This window comes from Rana temporaria, chromosome 1, assembly GCF_905171775.1.
Source record: "Rana temporaria chromosome 1, aRanTem1.1, whole genome shotgun sequence".
NCBI lineage: Eukaryota > Metazoa > Chordata > Amphibia > Anura > Ranidae > Rana > Rana temporaria.
Genome location: NC_053489.1, coordinates 389,166,533 through 389,187,767, shown reverse-complemented (window position 1 = coordinate 389,187,767; position 21,235 = coordinate 389,166,533). Strand labels below are relative to the sequence as shown.

Sequence of the window (21,235 nt, the reverse complement as noted above, 5' to 3'; positions counted from 1 at the left end):
CCGCCGCTTCTGGGTATGGGCTGCGGGACTGGGCGTTCCTATTTGATTGACAGGCTTCCGACGGTCGCATACAGCGCTTCACGATTTTCCGAAAGTAGCCGAACGTTGGTGCGCAGGCACCGTATAGAGCCGCACCGACGTTCGGCTACTCGTGACGCGATGTATGCGACCGTCGGAAGCCTGCCAATCAAATAGGAACGCCCAGTCCCGAAGACCATACCCGGAAGCGGCGGAGAAGATCTATCTCTAAAACGGTAAGTACTGCTTTGATTTAAAAAAAAAAACAAAAAAAAACACCCCATTCCCCTTCACAAAACGAGCCTCAATCTAATGTTAAAATGTGTTTTTCGGGTGAACTCCCGCTTTAAAACATATATAGGTAGATTCAGGTACGAGTGCTTAAAGATGCGTCGGCGTAGCTTAGCCTGTTTAGGCTACGCCGCCGTAAATTAGCTAGGCTAGTAATGATTCTCAATATACTTGCCTGCTACTATACGGCGGCGTAGCCTAAAGCGGGCGGGCGTAAGGGCGCTGAATTTAAATGTGTTGGAGGGGGGCGTGTTTGTTGACAATGAGGCTTGTCCTTACGTTTTTTACGTTTTGTTTTCTTAAGTGCGCATGCGCCGGGCGCCTACATTTCTCAGTGTGCATTGCGGCTACGAACGCCGCACGGGCCTATTGATTTTGACGTGGAAGTAAACGACGTAAATCCCGATTCGCAGACGACTTATGCAAACGACGTAAAAAATTATCATCTAGTGGCGGGAACGGCGGCCATACTTTAACATTGTTATTCCACCTAATAGGTGGAATAACTTTAGGCCTGCTAATGCCTTACGGAAACGGCGTAAATCGACTGCGGCGGCCGGGCGTACGTTCGTGAATCGGCGTATAAACTCATTCACATATTCTACGCCGGCCGCAATGGAAGCGCCACCTAGCGGCCATCTAAAATATTGCAACCTAAGATAGAACGGCGCAAGCCGTCCTATCTTAGATATGTTTAAGCGTATTTCGGTTTGAGCATATGCTTAAACATAGGTCGGCGTAGATTCTGAGTTAGGTCGACTTATCTACTGATAAGTCGGCCCAACTTACTGAATCTACCCAATAGTATTCGTATATTAAAAAAAAAAATGTAAGGGGGGCGGGGGTATAAAAGTCAAGCATATCTAACATTATTATTTACAAAAGGCACGTTGATTGGCAATAATGCTTGAGCCATACATGAGGAGATCACATATGAAATGAGAATATTCAGGTAAAATTAAATTGATAGTTGTTATTACAATTACACAACTTATAAAATTTAAACAAACACACGTAACAAACACAACACTTCTATATATATATATATATATATATATATATATATATATATATATATATATATATATATATATATATATATATATATATATATATATATATATATATATATATATATATATATTAAAAAAAGGGGGGGCCTGGATAAGTTCCTGGGGGGGGGGGGGGGGACCAAAAAAAATAAAAAATTATTAGGACAAGTTAGTGAAAGTTCAAAAGTCAATTTGAACCGGTTGTCTTGTGCTGCGAGGATGGTTGTGAGGAAGAACGTGTGTGGGCTTGATTTTTGGTTGAAACTCGATCTGCAAGGCCCATTTCAATCAATGCTGACTGTAAATCATCAGGGGTTCAGCAGACATATTTGGTTTCAAGGTGAGTGAAACAAAGAAAATGGAAAACCCCAGTGGTAAACAATGTGATTGTTTTGAAGTATGAGCAGCTGGGGTTTGACCCGGGGGACGGCTAAGCCCTGTACACACAATTGATTTGTCCGATGAAAACAGACCGATGGACTGTTTTTATCGGACAAACTGATCGTGTGTGGGTCCCATCGGTGAAAAAAAAATAGAACAGGTTTTAAATTTTTCCTATGGATAAAAAAACGATAGAAAAAAACGATCGTCTGCGTGGAAGTCCATCGGTCAAAAATCCATGCATGCTCAGAATCAAGTCGACGCATGCTCGAAGCATTGAACTTAATTTTTCTCAGCACATCGTAGTGTTTTAACGTCACCACGTTTTGGCACGGTCAGATTTTTGACTGATGGTGTGTAGGCAAGACTGATGAAAACCTACATTAGACTTACCGGTAACGGTATTTCTACGAACCTTCCAGGACGGCACACCTGAGAGATGAGGGCTCCTCCCCACAGGAAACACAATCAATTGCCAGCTTGTTATGAGTCCCCACCCTTCCCCTTGATCCCCAGTATGTAATAAAGTAATCCCGAACTGGTTCGCAAAGGACATCGTTCCACATAGGTACTTACCACCTAGCGTTTAGCGTATCTTTCTCCTATCACCTTCCAGGACGGCACACCTGAGAGGATAATAAAGGAACCAACAGGCCTACTTTAGGGTGGGACCCTTGCCTGCAAGGCCTTTCTGCTAAATGTCAGATTTTGACTTGAATTTTTTACCTACACTACCTAGTGTGTGATGAAGGTATCCTAGCCGGATCATGTAACGGACCTGCAGGTCTGCTCCACATATGCCCCTGCCTTCTCTTCGGATGCAGGATCTAGGTGGCATGGGCTCTTAAAGATAAAATCTGAGAGCCTGTGATTTTTTTTTTTTAAGATAGAAAGATTGACTGTCAACATTCTAGCAATCGTGGTCTATAATGTCTGTAACTGCTGCATAGGACCACCAAAAAGACCAATTAGGGATTTGTTCTGTGAAACAAGGAACTACTTTGGTCAACAAAGAACATCTGGTTTTAAACCACTAGTCTGTTCAGGAGAACGATTTAGAAAAAGGCTTCCTGACAGATAATCCTTGTGGGTCCCCTTTTTATTTGTTTGCCATAGCCATAGTGAAAAGGAAAAAAAACACTTAAGGATAATAGATTAAGGGAAGCTTAATCCCTGGGCTCAGAGGACTGGACAGGTATGTAACTAAGCATACCCAACTTCTGGTTTTCTTCCCATCTGACATGATGACATGTCAGATGTGAAAGTGCTCTATATCCCCAGGCTCCTTCCTCAAGGATAATATGCCCTACCCTATGGGTAAAAATTAGGAGATAGGCTTTAAAGGGCTAAAAAAAATTAATTGCACCACCATGAGCTACCTGCCAGATTCATAGCAGCTGGCCCGGACCCTTTAGGGATTGGAGTGGGAACACCCTGGATTGAGCCTTGCTCAGCCCCCTATATACCTATATGCTGAAGTTATTCTAGGGGCTTCTGTAATCTCCTCAGTGGCCTATATTGCCTGCAGAAGTCAATCCAGATCCTCTAGGGTGAAGAGGAGTCTCTTTAACCTTGCATCCTCCTGAATCTGGTTTAACAGGTCTAGATCAAACTCCCCCCCTGAGCTGTGTTCTGACCTGGCCTGGCTTTCCATATCCTCCCCGTCCTCCTTTTCTTCCTCTACCTGGGCTAGAGGGAGTGATTGTGAGGGCGGGAGAAAGGCACTAGGTCCCATTTAGAGGAGGCTTTCCTGGGAGGATATGACTTCTCTAGGGGTAAGATCCTCTATGTCAGGACCTTGGGTTACTGACTGCCCGGCGGCTTCACGGAAAGCTTTCGTCTGCATAGATGAGAGACTTTTTCTCATTGCAGAAGCCTCCCTCCCTGCTAAATTATTAATGCATTTATAGCAAAAGGGCTTTGAGTGGGAGTTTATCCTTCCAGTACCCACATTTTTATTTTTTGAGGATCTATGCCCTGTAGCGGCAGGAGGTCAATTATCTGGGGCCTCCTGGGTTCCACTGGGGGATTCTGCAAGACAAGAGATACAACACATATGCATAACATTACCCTGTCTTCCCCTAAAACTGCAGGTTTGTACAGGGGAGGGGAAAGGGTAAGGCGAGAAGTGAAATCCAGTTCCTGTTCTGGCTGGCCCCGGAATCTCAGACCCCTGAAAGTCAGGACCTCCCACTCCCTTTCCAAGGGGGTTTGTACTCACTGGTCCCCGACCTGGATCTGCCTGCAGTCACATTTGCCTTCCCTTCCTCTTGTTCCATGAGGAGGTTGGCTGGGTCCTGGGCTGCTGGTACCGCTAGAGGGGCTGGTACAGCAAGCAGACCGCTTCTCACCCCCTTGCTCTTCACGCTGTCTCCCGGTGTTTCCTGGCACTTCCAGGTTGCACTGAGTCAACGCCGTCCACTTCCTGTGATGCAGCTGTTCAGAACGAGGCTTGGAGACCAGTGCTTCCTGTATATGAAAACCCGAAAGTGCAGAGAGCGGCGAATGGCGGCAATTTTGAAATACAGCGATGGCGCACACTCCCTGCGGCCAGAGCGCTGGTGCACACTTGGGGCGACCTGTGAGAAGGACAGGCCTACAGGTTAGTTGAGCCCTCCCCGGCCTCCCTAAAACTTGTCTCTACAGGGGTACCATTAGACCCTCCCGGTCTTTTAAACAAAAAACATGTCGCTGTGTTCGGGAGAAACACAATCAATACTGGGGATCAAGGGGAAGGGTGGGGACTTCTAACATGCTGTCAATTGATTGTGTTTCCTGTGGGGAGGAGCCCTCATCTCTCAGGTGTGCCGTCCTGGAAGGCGATAGGAAAAAGTCAGCTTCATCGGATATCCGACGAAAAAATCCATCGGATTCGATTCCATCAGATATCCGATCGCTTAAGGCTTCCACGGAGCTAACAAATTCTAACCTTTCAACAGGTACGCCAGGCAGCATCTCCTGAAAGAGGGCAAATACGATATCCTCAACAGTCTCAGGGATTCCTCTAATCCTCAAATTAGATCTTCTGTCCCTATTTTATTGGTCATCAATGCGGGACTGTAAAGTAAAATATCTCCTCCTTAAAACGGATCTCCGTCGAAAAAAAATAATTAAAAGCCAGCAGCTACAAATACTGCAGCTGCTGACTTAATATTAGGACACTTGCCCGTCCTGGAGTCCAGCGCCATCGGCAGCAGAGGACGAACGATCGCTCGTCACTTTGCTGCCCCCACAGCCATCCTTGGTGAGGGAACCAGGAAGTGAAGCATTGCAGCTTCACTGTCCGGATCCCTACGGCACATGTGCGAGTCGTGTGAGCCGCGCTCACCGGTCCCTGCTGTCTTCTGGAAGCCGTGTGTTTCCCAGAACACAACGGGGGGGGGGGGGGGTGTGATGTCCTGTCCATGCAGTATACCCGCAGACTGTGTGGCCGGAAGTGGGTGCAAATACCTGTCCTTATACAGGTATCGCAAGCCCCCACCCTCCTGAAAGGTGTCAAATGTGACACCGGAGGGGGGGAGGGTTCCGATGAGTGGAAGTTCCATTTTAGGGTGGAGCTCCGCTGTATGATGCTCAATTTCAGAGACATAATGTTGCGAATGGTTCTCTATGCTATCCACTCTCATTTCCAGGTCAGCTGTTCCCTAGTTTCTCTTGTTAACAGGTTAGTGATATGGTCAGAAGTTTGTTTTAATGCCTTATTTAGCATACGTTGTTTAAACATCCGAGAATGAATTACTGTTTGTGAATCCTCAATTTCTGAGTCAGACTCACCGGAGTATTCCTGCAGCTTTGAGCTGTGTGACAGGGTTTTCAGGGAGCGCTGTGTGTTCAGCTGTGAGGTAACTGATGCCTCCATTTTAGAAGACAGATTAGCTGGCGCCTCCCTGGATGTTCCCATTTTAAATTTTGCCTTAGAGGTTTTTAGTGTCATTATGGCGACACCAGCAGCTTCTGTGGGCGGAGAGGCAGTGTTCTTTGAACTTTTAATAGTTACTTACATCCACGTCTCTCCGGTCTGCCCAGTCCAGGAGCGGAGCTCTAAGGAAGCATGTCCACTCCCTCAGGCTTCGTGCATGCCCCTCCCCGCGCTTAGTTTCCTTTATGTTACAGTACCATTACTTGCAGACTTTTCAGGAAGAAAACTGAGAAACGAGAGTTGGCCTATACAAATAAAGCTTTGCCAAAATGCTAAATTAAAAAGAGCATATATTTTCTCTACAGCTGATCTTTGGACAGACAAGAAAAAATAAGCACTTTAAAACTTTCAAAGTAAAATCTACATTTTCCATTCTCAGCCTTAGCCTATTAAGTGAAATTAGGAATAGTGCTCCAAGCAGTTAACTTATGGGTTACATACAATATTATTCATACAACATCAATACTTACAAAACCGCATTTTGATAGGCCAGATCATGATGGAGCTTAGAGGCAACGCACTCACTAACGCAAGTCCTCCAGTTACGATCACCATCACCCAGCGGTAGAAAGGAATACAAGCTGGACAGCAGAGTTCAGTACTAAAAAGTAAAATAAAAGGGATAATGTTTATATATACATACATATATATTATATACACACATACCCATTTTTGCATTTTCATAAAGATTTAATGTTTTGCTCACAAGTAATATGCCCTCAAGTATTATATCCTACTAAATGGTCACACACTTTAACCACTTCAATACTCCTACTTTCACCCCTTCCTGCCCAGGCCATCTTTCAGCTTTCAAATTTGCAACCTTTTTTTTCACACAAATAGAGCTTTTTGGTGGTATATAATCACTTGTGCCATAAATAAAAAAAAGACTGAAAATTGTGTGTACAAATGCCTCGGTTTCGGTCATAAAATTTAGCAAATTAGTAATTTCTTCAATGAGTGGTACACAATATATGGTAACATTCCTGTTCTTACTCCATGTACAAATTCATATAATATTTCTAAAAAAGGAATGAATGTCCTCACAGATGAAGTCATTAAGTATGCATCTCTTTAAGCTCTATGCGTTTCAGGGAAATAATACCACCTCATCAGGAGATGATGCGTATGACCATTTTAAGCACTCGACATGTCACTGCATAATACTGAGGGGTAAGGGAGCATCACAAATGTCTCCACCGGGAGCTGAGGTAGGCGAGGTCCCCAGGACAGAGCACAGCCAAAAAATCACCAACAGGACAAGGTAAATTCCTGCTGTCGTGGCTGAGAATATCTGATGTGGACTCCAAAATGTCTGTAAGGATCTGGTATGAGAATGTGGAGAGCTGCAACAACCCACAAACAACAACCACGAACAGCCTGGGACTACGTCATATGACTCCGGCCCATTCAAATGACATGCACACGATCGTGTGTGCGCAGCCCTGTACTGTTGGCGGCGAGTCACTGAGACATGTGGTAAACAGCCATGTCCATTGGCTGTTCACCCCCATTGGTAACGAGCGGTGTCTGCTGCCAAAAGTATAGGGCTGCTTGCAAGCTGTTTGAATGGGCAGAAGTCATATGATCTAGTCCCAGAACAAGAGCTGCACAGCACTCCCCCACAAAAAAACACAAAGACAAAATGTAATATATTGCAGATTACCAATCCCTAAATGTGATGGCTGTATTAGTTTTCTTTTTTTATACCCTTTTTCCTTTATTTTTACATGGTGATCCAGTCAGTAACACATAGCATGCCTTAGGCCAGTGATGGGGAACCTCGACACCCCAGATGTTTTGTAACTACATTTCCCATGCTGCTCAACTACACTGCAGAGTGCATGAGCATAACGGGAAATGTAGTTCCTAAACATCTGGGGTGCCAAGATTCGCCATCACGGCCTTTAGACTGTCTCCACTCTTGATGGAAGGGCAATAGCGATAGCAAGGGAAGTGATGTCATCTCCCCTCATGGAACTCATTCCAGAGAGAGAAGACATCTCAGAGTAAGTTGCACCAACACTATACTGACACAGTACACATGGGCACACTTGTCACCCCCAAATCGCCCCACCTAGTTAACCCCCCCTTCACTCCTTGTCACCTAATGCAGTGTTCATATTTCTTTTATCACTGTACTGGTGTAATTTGTGACAATAAGCAGTGTTCGGGTACTTGGTAGTAGGCCCAGATACGTCTAGGGACCCCCCCTAAAAAAGGTTCAACCTCTCGATCACCCATCACCAGTGATCACAGCGAGGTGACGCTGTTTTTTTTTTTTTTTAATACAGCGTCAGGGCCCCCTCCGTATATTAACAATAAAAGGTTTAACCCCCGATCAATCACCCGGTGGGTAATAAAGTTTTAGCGTCAGTTAGGGTCTGCAGAGTCAGATTAGTGCCAGTAGCGCCAACACTACAGTGTACAGTATAGTGTCTGAACAGATCGATATAACTTTGTTTTTTTCAAATATTTTATTTCAACCGCCAAGGGCGGGTCCAGATTCTCGTATCATATATACACACACACACAACAACATAACAGATATATCAAAGTTCTGAGTCAATAATCACAAAATAATAGTCACATCCTTCATAGCACCATCCATGCACCCCTTAAGAGGGTTCCCAATGCTGGTGTTACAGCGAGCAGGGGGACCACCCCTAGTCGCTGTATCTGGAATCGCCCTATTCATTTTCAAAATTATAAGACAAAAACAGCAGAACAAAACAAAACCAAAAAAAAAAAAAAGATTTTTAAGGGGGGGGGGGGGGGGGGAAAGAAATAGATGGAGGCAAAAGGGGAGGGAAAAAAATAAGGGAAGAGGGTACCCTGGATAACTAGTTATTAGCGGTTTTAGATGTAGTACCTATGTCTGACCATCATGAGTTAAGCAAGATCAAACCTTCTTCAGAAAGCACAAACATATTCCACTGTGTCCATAACTCATTCCTTTTTTGTTGGTTTTGTGCTGAAAGTGTAAGATCTTCCATCCTATTTATATCTTACACTTTATGGAGCAAGCATCCAACCGTAGGAGGTAGCATATTTTTCCACCCAAGTGGGATACATGCTTTGGCTGTGTTTACTAAATGTCGTAAGATAAATTTCTTATATTTTTTGACAGGGATATTCGTAAACATGTAGTAAAATCCTCTGGTATTATGTAGTCCGTAAATTTTTGAATGATGTTCCGTACTTCCTTACAATAAGATGTTATTTTTGGACAGGACCAAAAAATATGGAGCATCGTACCTCCCTCCTCCAGGCATCTCTAGCAATAATCTGATGTTTCAGGATATCATTTATGTAATCTCTGTGGGGTATAGTGTCATCTTGTCAATATTTTATAATTCGTCTACTGAATCTTAGTACAAATAGATGATTTCAGTGAGAGTTCAATCATTGTTTGTCTTTGGCTGATTGTAAACTTACAGTTCATCCCTCTCCCATTTCTCTATCCAAGATATGTTTGGTTGTTCCGGGGGGGGGGGGGGGGGTGTTTGTTAGAGTGTTTGTTACAAAGTCCCCTTCTTCGAGCAAAATTATTCGAATATGGTTAATTGTTGTCTAAACCTCTCTGGTGACTTTAATGCATAAAGAAAGTGGTGGAGCTGCACAGCAGTCCAGAAGGGTAATCGCAAGGGGCCCGCAGGTTCCATTAGAGCGGTTATGGATGGCCAGCCATCCGATACTAAAAAAATGCGATGCTCGAAAGCGATACATTTTTCACAGGGTAGAAAAGTGATGGTCTCTCAAACCTGGAAGAAATCTCGGGTTCCCAAGAATAGGCATCAAAGGCGAGTCCACTCGACGGCCTGCTTCTGGGGGGCAGCCTGGCCCCTCTGAGGGCTAGGCACTTGTTTTGTCACCCCGGGACAGGCCTGTCGACTGCTGTGGGGGTCGGTGGGGGCTGTTGCGGGGGGGAAGGTAAGACGGAGGCCCAGGGTGGCCCCCCTTCTCTCCGGGCACGCCCGGCCGGCCTATCCTATTAACTTGCACAATATGTTTAGCCTCACTTGTTGTCCGTATGACTGGCTGGGTTGGCCTCCGGTCGTCCTGTCCCTCCTACAAGTACTGAGGTACCCCTTTTGTTATCCGACATGATGTTGGAGATGTGTCGCCCCTATAACCTAGGCCTTAAAATTATGTGTATTTTATGGGGGGGGTGGTCTCCGCTTTCGACCCGCTGCCTGGCCCTCAAGCTCCCTGTGATACTATCATAAGTAACGGGTCCCAATGGGATTAGTTGCTCCCTCCTTCTCTTCTCTCAAAGACTGCCTTGTTTTTCTTTCTATGTTATGTTGAAAAACCGTATATAGATGGCTTATTGTTTGATGTGAGACGCTTTTTTACGACAATTGTTGTGATGTATTGCTATGCCATCCACACGAAGATTTTACAAAAAAAAAAAGGCGAGTCCACTGTCGAGAGAGAGGTTTTAACGATCACGCGTGAACAGATTCGTATTGTAAGACCGATCAAAGGGTGTCTCTTTAGGTCAGACAAAAGTTTATCGCAAAACCATGGTGCCCCTTTCAATGAAACACCAGTTTGCCATCAATTGTCACCACTGTGCCATCAAACGCAACCACTGTGCCTCTCAATTGTTGCCACTGTGCCCATTGTCACCACTGTACCCATTTATGCCACTGTGCCCTTTGTCGCCGCTGTGCCCTGTAAAATGCACTTACCTTTCTGCTTCCACGTCCCTCGATGTCTTCTCCCGCCCTCAATGACGCTTCAGCCAATCAGGTTACCGATAACCAGAATCGGTGAACCTGATTGGCTGAGACGGCGGTCAGTCTTATCCAAGGAACGCACCCCCGTACGTTCCCTGAATAAAGCATCCGCGAGACGAGGGCTGTACTCGGAAAGCCTATCAGAGCCAGCGGCACTTCCGCACAGCCAACCAGCTGCCGTTATTCAGGTATCCGGCGCCCAAGGTCCGGCCATCTGAATAGACCAGCGTCAGCTGGCAACAATAACATACATTCATGCATGAATGAATGTATGTTATTTGCGAGAGCCAGAGGGGGCCGCGCTGCAGTCAATATTAGTAAAAACTACATTCTTAAATTCTTAAAGGGCCCGTTTTTTTTTAATGACTACGGGGGGGGGGGGCGTCGCCCGGGCGCCCCCTATGGACGGGACTTTTATTGTATTATCACAAGCTTCTCTGGTTGGAATGAATCCCACTTGGTCCAGGTTTACCATGGACTATAAATGTTGCACAATTCAGGTGGCAATAATCTTCGTTAATAATTTAAGGTCACAATTCAGGAATGATATAGGCCTGTGGCTACTGAAGCAAGTGGGATCCTTTCCTTCCTTGAGAATTACAGGGAAGGATGTTTACAAAACTTACTTTATTGAACAGTTCCACCATATGGGGCCTAAAATTGGAAGGAATTTATTGTAGTACTGTATCGAAAACCCGTCTGGGCCTGGGGCTTTACCGAATTTAGAGGTCCCAATTACGTTCTGAAGTTTGTCCAAAGTTATTGGCGCCTCTAGATTTTCTCTAACCTCTGGGGTCAATCTCTCCCATTACCATAACTTAGAATAGAAGAAGGAAAGGAAAATAATATTCTCCTCTCTTGGCTCATCCCCCAACCCCACCCCCCCTCTCAGAGCTTATCAGGCCATATTATTTTATCTTATCTATAGCATATTCTCTGTCGGGTTTCCATTCTATTTAGTTCTATTTAATCCTGTTTGGGTGCTACTTCCTTTCGACCACCCATCTGCGGAAGTATCTGTCGCCAATCCAGCACAGGAAAAGGTTCTATCTCCAGAAAATTGAAGAGTCCCGGTAGGTCTGTCTGTAACCTTAGTGTAAAGGAGGATACATTTTTGCGTATTGTAATGGCAAATGGAAACCTCGAACGATATGTACAGCCAGTCTGTCTTATCTGATCTAGAACTGGACGAAGTAGGGCTCTGCGCTGTAATGTGGCCTTCGATATGTCCGGTAATATTTTAATCCATGCGCCATCTAGCTCCACTATGCCAGTTTCCCAAGCTTTTCTAAGTATGGACTCCTGTGAATAATAGTGGAGGCGGCAGATCACATCTCATGGATGGTTAGGATCTGTGTGTTTGGGGCCTAGTGCTCTATGGACTCTATAGAGTCTACCTACCATATTAGCTGGAGCAGACTCTCCTAGTATCAGGAGAAAAATGCACCTTACCTTGTTACCAAGGTTTTCTTGGAATACATTTTCTGGGATACCGCGGAGTCGCACATTATTCCTGCGACTCCGATCTTCTAATTCTTCCAATTGTAATTTAAATGCTTTTGCCATTTCTACCTGGGAGGTCGTGTCTTTCTCTAGCGCAATTACACATTGCTCCAAGTAGGGGAAAGAGACCGCCACTCCAGATGAGTGCACTTCGGTGGCGAGTCTAAACTCAGAGAGATCCAATGGGTGCAGGCAATGCACAAAGCATAAATGGAAGCAAAATGGTATGGACAGCCGCACTAAATGTAAAAAACAATAAAAGCCTTTAATCCAGTAAAAAGCCACTGCACAAACAGAGAAACAGCAAACGGTGCGATAATATAGTTGACGCGTTTCACATCGTTATACAATGCTTAGTCAAGGACTAAGCATATATAGCATATATATAAGCAAGACATAATGCATAAGGTGGGGTTATTGAAAGTTCATTCTTTCAAAGTCGTAAATCTGTTGGTGGAATCGTATCAGAACGAGGAGGCTTTGATCTAACACAGTTGGGTACCAGACTGTCTCTACACAGGTGTTTTTAATTGGACAAAACCAGTTAAAAATCACTAATGAACATATAGGAATTCTGGGAATAATTAAGTTTGTCTGGTTGGAGGACAGGTGTTACATTGACGTAGATCTTAGCAACCAATCATATCTAGGAGAGATGACCAAGATAAGGCTTGTAAGGGTATATAAATGCAAGTTTTACAATTGTTATGCCGCGTACACAAGATCGTTTTTCGGCATGTAAAAAACAACTTTTTTAAGCCTCTAGAAAAAACATAGTTTTTTCCATCATTAAAAACGTCATCATTAAAACGACGTTGCCCACACACGATCGTTAAAAAAAATGCTCTAGCAAAGCGCAGTGATGTACAACATGTACGACGGCACTATAAAGGGGAAGTTCCATTCGGATGGCGCCACCCTTGGGGCTGCTTTTGCTAATTTTGTGTTAGTAAAAGACGATTCGTGCATTTCTGTCTGTTACATCGTGATGAATGTGCTTACTCCATTACGAAGGCTAGTTTTACCACAACGAGCGCTCCCATCTCATAACTTGCTTCTGAGCATGTGCAGGTTTTTCACGTTGTTTAAGCCCAGACACGATTATTTTTTGCAACCCGAAAAACGACATTGTTTAAAACGTCGTTAAAAAATGCAGCATGTTCGAATTTTGTTTTTGTAGTTTTTCAGAACCCGAAAAATGATGTGAAGCCCACACACGATCGTTTTCAATTAAAAAAAAATGTTAACGTTTTTTACATGTCGAAAAACAATCGTGTGTACACGGCATTAGACAGACAAGTCAGATATGAGCTCATAAGGCTGACCTCTATTGCACGGGTCAAAGAGCAGAACCAGTGGGCAATTATCTGTTCAGATAGGCGTCTATCAGGCTGACTGCCTATGCAGCCCTATTGCATGGGTGGCAAGCGGTCAGAACCAATAGGCAAATATCTGTCCTTTTAGTGTACCTTGACTCCTCATACGAGTCAATAAAGTAAACTTCTCAACTTGTTCCAGAGTGTGGTCTTAGGTGAATTTCCCTTACAGGAGGAACCATCTTTAAGAGGTTTTTCTGGCAATAAAAGGGTGCAGTACGACCTTGCCCAAAACGTTTGAACAGTTGAAAAGTATTAAAAGAATAGGGATGTCAGACACCACCACAAAAAGGTCAAGGAACGTACTACAGAGTTAGAAGGCAGATTAAGTGTGGTGGAGGAGGAAGTTACACCGATGAAACAGGAGATTGAACTTTTGAAAGGGATAGTCAAGAAACAAAATGAAAAATTTGAAGATGAGGAAAATCGATTAAGGAGAAACAATGTCCTTGTAACAGGCCTACCCAAACGCAGCAAAAGGAAATATGAGAGATTGCCTGCAAAAATGGCTTCAGGAGGTCTTTGGGATAGAAGACCTCTCCTCTGTTTGCCATTAAAAACACATAGAACACCTTTGAGGGCTCAGCCACCTGGAGGAATGCCAAGACCAGTTCTCATGAGGCATTTTTCAAAGACAGAAAATAACATAGAAAGCCAGGGAAATTAAAGTGGAGTTCCAGACTTTTTTTTATGTTTATTAAAAGTCAGCAGCTACAAAAAGCATAGCTGCTGGCTTTTAATAAACATACACATACCTGCTCCACTGTCCAGCGCCACTCCGCTCCCCTCCCCCCCTCTCCGCCGACACCTCCATCCTAACTGTGGGTACCCGGCCATGACAGCTTTCGGCTTCACAGCCGGGCACTCACTGCGCATGCGCTAAAACGACGCTGCGCTACCTGATTGGACAGGCGATCGCCTGGGACCTACAGGGAGGTGCCGCCGTAGGCAATATGACGTATCGCCTAAGCGGTCCCTGGGCGGAAGGAGGAAGTGGCACAGGAAGTCCCACTCCTCCTGAAGCCCCCACTCCCACCCAAAAAAATGTGGCATGCAAGGGGGTGAGGAGTGGTTTAAGCAGAAGTTCCACTTTTGGGTGGACCTCCGCTTTAAGAAAATAATGTATAATTGTGTTAGAAACCAATTCCAGAATCTAATTAAATCCTTACCAGATTTTGTGGCAGAGGTACAGTCTTGGAGAGTGAAATTTGGAGGAAACAAGGGGGTGTCTGAGGCAGTTAAATGTGCAATATGCCATGTTATACTTCCCACAACAGAATCATTGCAAGTGGGTGTTGTGGAAATGTTATAAAGATGTATTTAATATGTATTGTCATAGTGTCGCCCAGTGTTGGTACTCCTGCAGCCCGCTCAAAGGGCTGCCTGGGGCAGACTGATGCTGGTTGAGTCCCATCTGGTAGTGGAAAACTTCCTGGGATTGGAGAGAGGCGTTTGCAGAGTGGGGGTATGTCTGCCAGCGAAAGGGCCCCTGTGCATTGCAGACATTCGTCTGGGGGGATATGTTCGCTCTGCAAGGACATTATCAGTTATAGGCAGATGTACACTCTGTCTCTGTTGTGTCTGATCAGCACATGTCGAGATTCGTAGCGTACACCTGTAGATAGCCTCTCATCCACAAGGAATGGTAGTATAATCCGGTATGCGTTGTTCTCTGGAACAACACAGAATAAGGATTTCTATCAGTGGAAATACGGGAGTCTGAGTTGTTATGGTCAGAGACGGAGCCCATGTTTGAAAGCCAAGCGACTTCTTTTGTTTAGCCAGGTACGGGGGACAGGAAAAACATACATGGACCCAGTCTCAGGTCAGACACGCCCATAGGACTGCTTTAGCCATTATTCATTGGTTGTTTCCATCAACTAATCCTGTTGGAAGCCTTTCCTGTTAGTTCATTTCCTGTGAGGTCACTTCCCATGAAGGAAGCGATTGGCTGCTGGAGCCATCACTTCGTGTTTAAGGCTTTTGCGATTTATAAATAAAAAACCAAGCTCACTGGTCACTGGGGAGTCATGCTGATGGAGCTGAGAATATAAGCTATGGTGAGGTCTGTTTACTTGGGGATATACAGTAAATTGAGCGCTCGGTAAGATGCATTATATCATTAGACGAAATGTGTGCTTATTAGCACAGGAGATATGGTGTGCGCATAGCAAACAGCCGAATTTCCCTGACATTGGGGAACCCATTTTTTTGATACGCCTCCCTTGGCTGGAAAAGAATGAGCAATCCTTGAAGACATAATAGGATCCAGAAAACAAGACATTTATTATTTTATATAGTTTAAAAAATAGTAGTATATGGATACATGGTTGGTACTTTATCACTTTATAATAATTGTGTTATTAGGAGCAACAGGTTAGAGCTATAGTCTCAAATGTGTAAACACATGGAGGATTTTGTTTGGAAGCCAGAATATCTTTGGGCAGAGGCGGCTCTAGGCTTGGTGAGGCCTTATGCCAACCTTAGATATGAGGCCCAACTAACTCCCATAATGGGAAAAATAATTAAAGCGATAAAAATTTACGGTAAAAATTGCATATATAAAGAGGCCTAAATCCTATGAACTATGAATTTACAGTTTCTAGAACTCTCTAACCAATTCTTCTTTAATCAAATATAAATATATATTACACACATACAAAAATAGATAACATTTGTGCAGCTGCTACTAGCAATATGTTTAAGGTATAAGAGTCAAAACCATATTTCTCCATTTACATGAAAGTCAGGTTAATATAACCCAACAGAGTTCCTCATTACATTAGAGTGTGCAGGATTCCTCCTTACACTGCAAGGGGAAATTTGATGTAAGTGGGAACTCTAATGTAAGGGGGGCTCTGGTGATGAGATCACCATATATCAGAGTCCTATGCATTCCCCTTTACATCAGCGTTCCCCTTTATGTCATTGTCCACAGAGTTCCAACTTGCATTTAAAATGGAAACTCTAATGTGAGGACTCCTCTGGTCACCATAGAGCACTTTCCGCAGAGTGAATGCACTAAGGTAAGAGGGGAGGGGGGGCTTACTGATATAATGGGGAACCTTTATATCAGTGCCTTCCTACCTTACTGTATTCACTGCCCCCTACATCAGTGATTCCCCTCAGACTGGCCTTGCTACGCGGTTACTGACCACCCTTCAGGTGCACCGTGCAGGGCTCAGTCAAATGGTCCTCTCTGGGCTCCAGCTTGATGGCTCTCGTTTCATCCTATATTACACTACGAGACTGAGGACATGATATAAGATGGTCAGAGACTGTGCGGCCATAATACAATAGATGGTCTGGGCCTGCAGAAATACTACAGTAGATGTTCAGAGTGTGCGGACATGATACAGGACATGGTCAGAGACTGCAGACATAATACAGGAGATGTTTAGAGACTGCAGACATGGTACAGGAGACGGTCAGAAAGGGTGAGGTATGGGCAAATTAGGTGGCCGCACGGGGCCCCTGACTTTGCAAGGCCTAAAGGCAGCCGCCTAATTTGCCTAATTAGAGAGCCGCCTTTGGGTGACTTGTGATGTTACAAGTTTATATTTCAACATAGCACATCACTTGGATAAGGAGGCAGTGTCTTTATTTGGATCACACTGAGTTACCATTGGTACAGCGACTTTCTTTTGGGAGGTTCTGTATTATTTACTTACACATAATTTATTCATTTTTAATGGTATTTTTAATCTCCAAAGATGTGGGGCAGCGATGGGAGCTAAATTTTCCCCAATCGCTCGTTAACCACTTTATGGGGTGGTGCGAACGCTCCCACATCTCTGGGGATTAAAATCCTTTTAGGAATCTTTTTTTCTGTCGGTACATGGACGATTTGTTGTTTGTCCGACACCGGAATGTGAGATTTTTAATTCCAACTCCGTGCATTTATCTTTCCCGGGTCATGCAGAGTGTAGACATTCCCTTTCTAGATGTATTATTAACAGCATCCAGTAATTGGGTCATCACCTGGTTATACAGTAAGCCCATGGCAGATAACAGCCTTTTACTGGCCTAGTCCAATCATCCTAAAAACATACAATCAAGGGGATACCAGTGGGCCAGTTTGTCCACATTAAGAGGCTTTTCAGTGAGGATTCCGATTTTAAAAAGTTAAGCCATTCTGCTATACAATAGATTCAGACAACTGGGTTATCCTGCCTGGACTTTGGATCGGCCATAATGTATCGCTAAGGCTAAAGATAGGCAGACTTTATAGACTAAATCCCAAATGCCCCACACAAGGATAAATAAGCCCCTCTTGGTTACAACATATAGTTTAGAATTTCAGCAGGCGGGAGAGGTGGTGAAGAGATATCTTCCAATAGTATAGGAGGATGAAAATATGATATTCTAAAAAAAAAAAATAAAAAAAAAAAAAAAAAAGGGATTAACATTATACCGAGAAAGCCTTAACCGCTTAAGGGCCGCCTCCTGCACATTTATGTCGGCAAAATGGCACATGCACGTACAGGTACGTCCTCTGCTAGTGCCCAGCCGTGGGTTGAGGGCGCGCGCCCCGGTCCGAAGCTCCGTGACCCGATTGCCGCTGGAGTCCCGCGATCGTGTAAACACAGCTTCCCCGTTCTTCTCTGTGGCGCCGTAATCAATTGTGTGATCCCTTTTATAGGGATACACAATCGATGACGTCACACCTACAGCCACACCCCCCTACAGTTAGAAACACATATTAGGTCATACATAACCCTTTCAGCACACCCTTGTGGTTAACTCCCAAACTGCAAATGTCATTTTCACAGTAAACAATTCAATTTAAATGCATTTTTTATCTGCCTAAACTGAGGGAAAAAAAATGTTTTTATATATTTTTGGGGGATATTTATTATAGCAAAAAGTGAAAATATTGCATTTTTTCAAAATTGTCGCTCTATTTTTGTTAATAGCGCAAAAAAAAAACAAAAAAACACAGAGGTGATCAAATACCACCAAAAGAAAGCTCTATTTTTTAGAGGGGAAAAAAAAGGACGCCAATTTTGTTTGGGAGCCACGTTGCACGATTGCGCAATTGTCTGTTAAAGCGACGCAGTGCCGAATCGCGAAACCTGGCCGGGTCTTTTAGCTGCCTAAAGGTCTGGGTCTTAAGTGGTTAATACCACTTAGTTACATGAAATTATAGATGTGGAGGCAGAGAGTGTCCTTGTTGTCCCCATGTTTTGGGGGAGAAGTAATTACTTAACAAGCGTTAACCATAAGGAATTCTGTCTGAAGAATCCCTACAAAATGTAACAAAGTATGTAATCTATGTGAATACATGTAAATTATGTCAGATCCAATATGTGGGATGAGGAAAAGATGAACTGCACTCTTTGTTTTTTTTAACAAGCCACAGTGAAAAAACATAAATGGCAGTTGACGTGTTTCAGCCTACAAGGCCTTAGTCATAACCACCAATATGTGGGATGTACAACAAGGCGTTAAGAGATCGGTTCCGGGAGCACCTCAATGACATTAAATAAATCTATGAACGTGGCCAGACATTATAATGATGGGGGTATCTGAGATCTTACATTGGTACAGATTGTGGGAATGGTAATGCACCCCCCCCCCCCCCTAGAAGGGGGAAACTGTTTGGTTTGATGTGCAGGAGGGAGGTGTTCAGGATTTTTATTTTACAAACCCGAATCCTGGGTGGCTTGAAATTTGAATGGCATGTGTCCCCACTATGAGTGATCCTGCACCTCCCTCCTGCTCAGTTTTCGTTCCTCTGGACTTCCTGGTTGTTTTTTCCTTGGGGAGTTAAATTTTACTATATTGAGAGTCTCTTTGCCTTGGAGCTTGGTGATAGTTTTGGTATTTGTATTCAGTATGGGAGGGTATTTAGTTTTTTTTTCCCATTTTTATTTATAAATCAATAAGATATGAACCAATTTCTTTCCCAGGTTATGTTTAAGGCCTCTTTCACGTGATTGGACTGTCTATCCGTATTTCTTCCATCCGTCAACAGCCGACAATGCATTCCTATGGACAAACGGATGACCATCCATTACCATCCATTAACCTCAGCTTTTCGATTTTATCCTTTTTTTTTAACGAACAAGGCTACATCGAGATCCGTGAAAACTGATATTAACCGACGGTAATGGACAATGTCCGATCATTTGAGATCCATTTTGAAGAAATAATTTTCTTTGTATATCTGTGAACTCAACCTAGGCAGTAGTTGGAAAATAGGAAGTACATTCCCAAGGAGAAACATGGGCAGACACACACACATTTTTTAGAGAAATTAGATAGATATATATCTATCACACACACACACACACAGTGGAACCTTGAATTAGGAGCATAATTCGTTCCAGGAGAATGCTTGTAATCCAAAGCACTCGCATATCAAAGTAAGTTTCCCCACAGAAGTCAATCGAAACAAAGAAATTTTTTTCGCATTGACTTCTATTGCATGCAATACCACATGTGGCCACAAATGGGTGCGCTGGAGAGCCTTGGAAATACTTGGGGACAGCTCTGCTGAACTTGGTAAGGCTCGAGAACGGAGTATTTCCCGAGTATTTCCGCACCTCTGGCCAAATACGGTACTGCACACCCCATTAGCTTAAATTCTGCACGTTTTGCGAGACAACAGGTTAAAGAAAAAAGTTGCTTGTCTTTTAAAATGCTTGTTAACCGCATTACTTGTTAAGCAGAGTTCCGCTGTGTGTGTGTGTGTGTGTGTGTGTGTGTGTGTGTGTGTGTGTGTGTGTGTGTGTATGCATACGCACACATACACAATTACATTTTTTTGTTTATTACACTTTTGGGGTGATGATATTATTGTTTTAAACACACGTGTGTGTGTGTGTGTGTGTGTGTGTGTGTGTGTGTGTACACACACACACACACACACAAACACACACAGTTGTGCTCATAAGTTTACATACCCTGGCAGAATTTATGATTTCTTGGCCATTTTTCAGAGAATATGAATAAGAACACAAACATTGTTCACTCATGGTTAGTGTTTGGCTAAAGCCATTTATTATCAACTGTGTATATTCTTTTTAAATCATAATCACAACAGAAACTACCCAAATGACCCTGATCATAAGTTTACATACCCTGGTGATTTTGGCCTGATAACATGCACACAAGTTGACACAAAGGGGTTTGAATGACTATTAAAAGGTAACCATCCTCACCTGTGATCTGTTTGCTTGTAGTGTGTGTGTGTGTGTGTGTGTGTAAAAGGTCAATGTGTTTCTGGACTCCTTACAGACCCTTGCATCTTTCATCCAGTGCTGCACTGACGTTTCTGGATTCGGAGTCATGGGGAGATGCAATAGAATTGTCAACGGATTTGCGGGAAAGGGTAGTTGAACTGTATAAAACAGGAAAGGGATATAAAAAGATATCCAAGGAATTGAGATGGCCAATCAGCAGTGTTCAAACTCTAATCAAGAAGTGAAAAATGAGGGGTTCTGTTGAAACCAAACCACGGTCAGGTAGACCAAATACAAATTTTAGCCACAACTGCCAGGAAAATTTTTGGGATGCAAAGAAAAACCCACAAACAAAGTGATATACAGAGCTCTCAGAAAACATGTGGTGTAGCCATTTAAAGATGCACAATAAGCAGGCTCTTGAAGAAAGATGGGCTGCATGGTCGAGTTTCCAGAAGAAAGCCATTGCTACGCAAATGCCACAAAGTATCCCGCTTACAATACGCTAAACAGCAAGCCTCAAACCTTCTGGCAGAATGTCATTTGGAGTGATGAAACCCAAAATTGACCTTTTTGGCCACAACCATAAACACTACATTTGGAGAGGAGTCAACAAAGCCTATGATGAAAAGGTACACGAATCCTACTGTGAAACACAGGAGGTGGATCGCTAATGTATTGGGGATGTGTGAACTACAAAAGGCACAGGAAATTTGGTCAAAATTGATGGCAAGATGAATGCAGTATGTTATCAAAAAAATAC

At 43.6% G+C, this 21,235-nt stretch overlaps 1 protein-coding gene across 1 annotated transcript in view; it reads right to left on the bottom strand.

Annotated features, from left to right (window-relative positions):
* The window catches only part of MFSD12 (major facilitator superfamily domain containing 12), a 197,917-nt gene that overhangs the window by 40,974 nt on the left and 135,708 nt on the right, over window positions 1–21,235 (bottom strand). Inside the window, exon 9 of the mRNA XM_040322574.1 lies at window positions 6,132–6,262. Within this exon, the coding sequence (XP_040178508.1) occupies window positions 6,132–6,262 (131 nt within the window). The remainder of the gene's footprint in view (window positions 1–6,131; window positions 6,263–21,235) is intronic.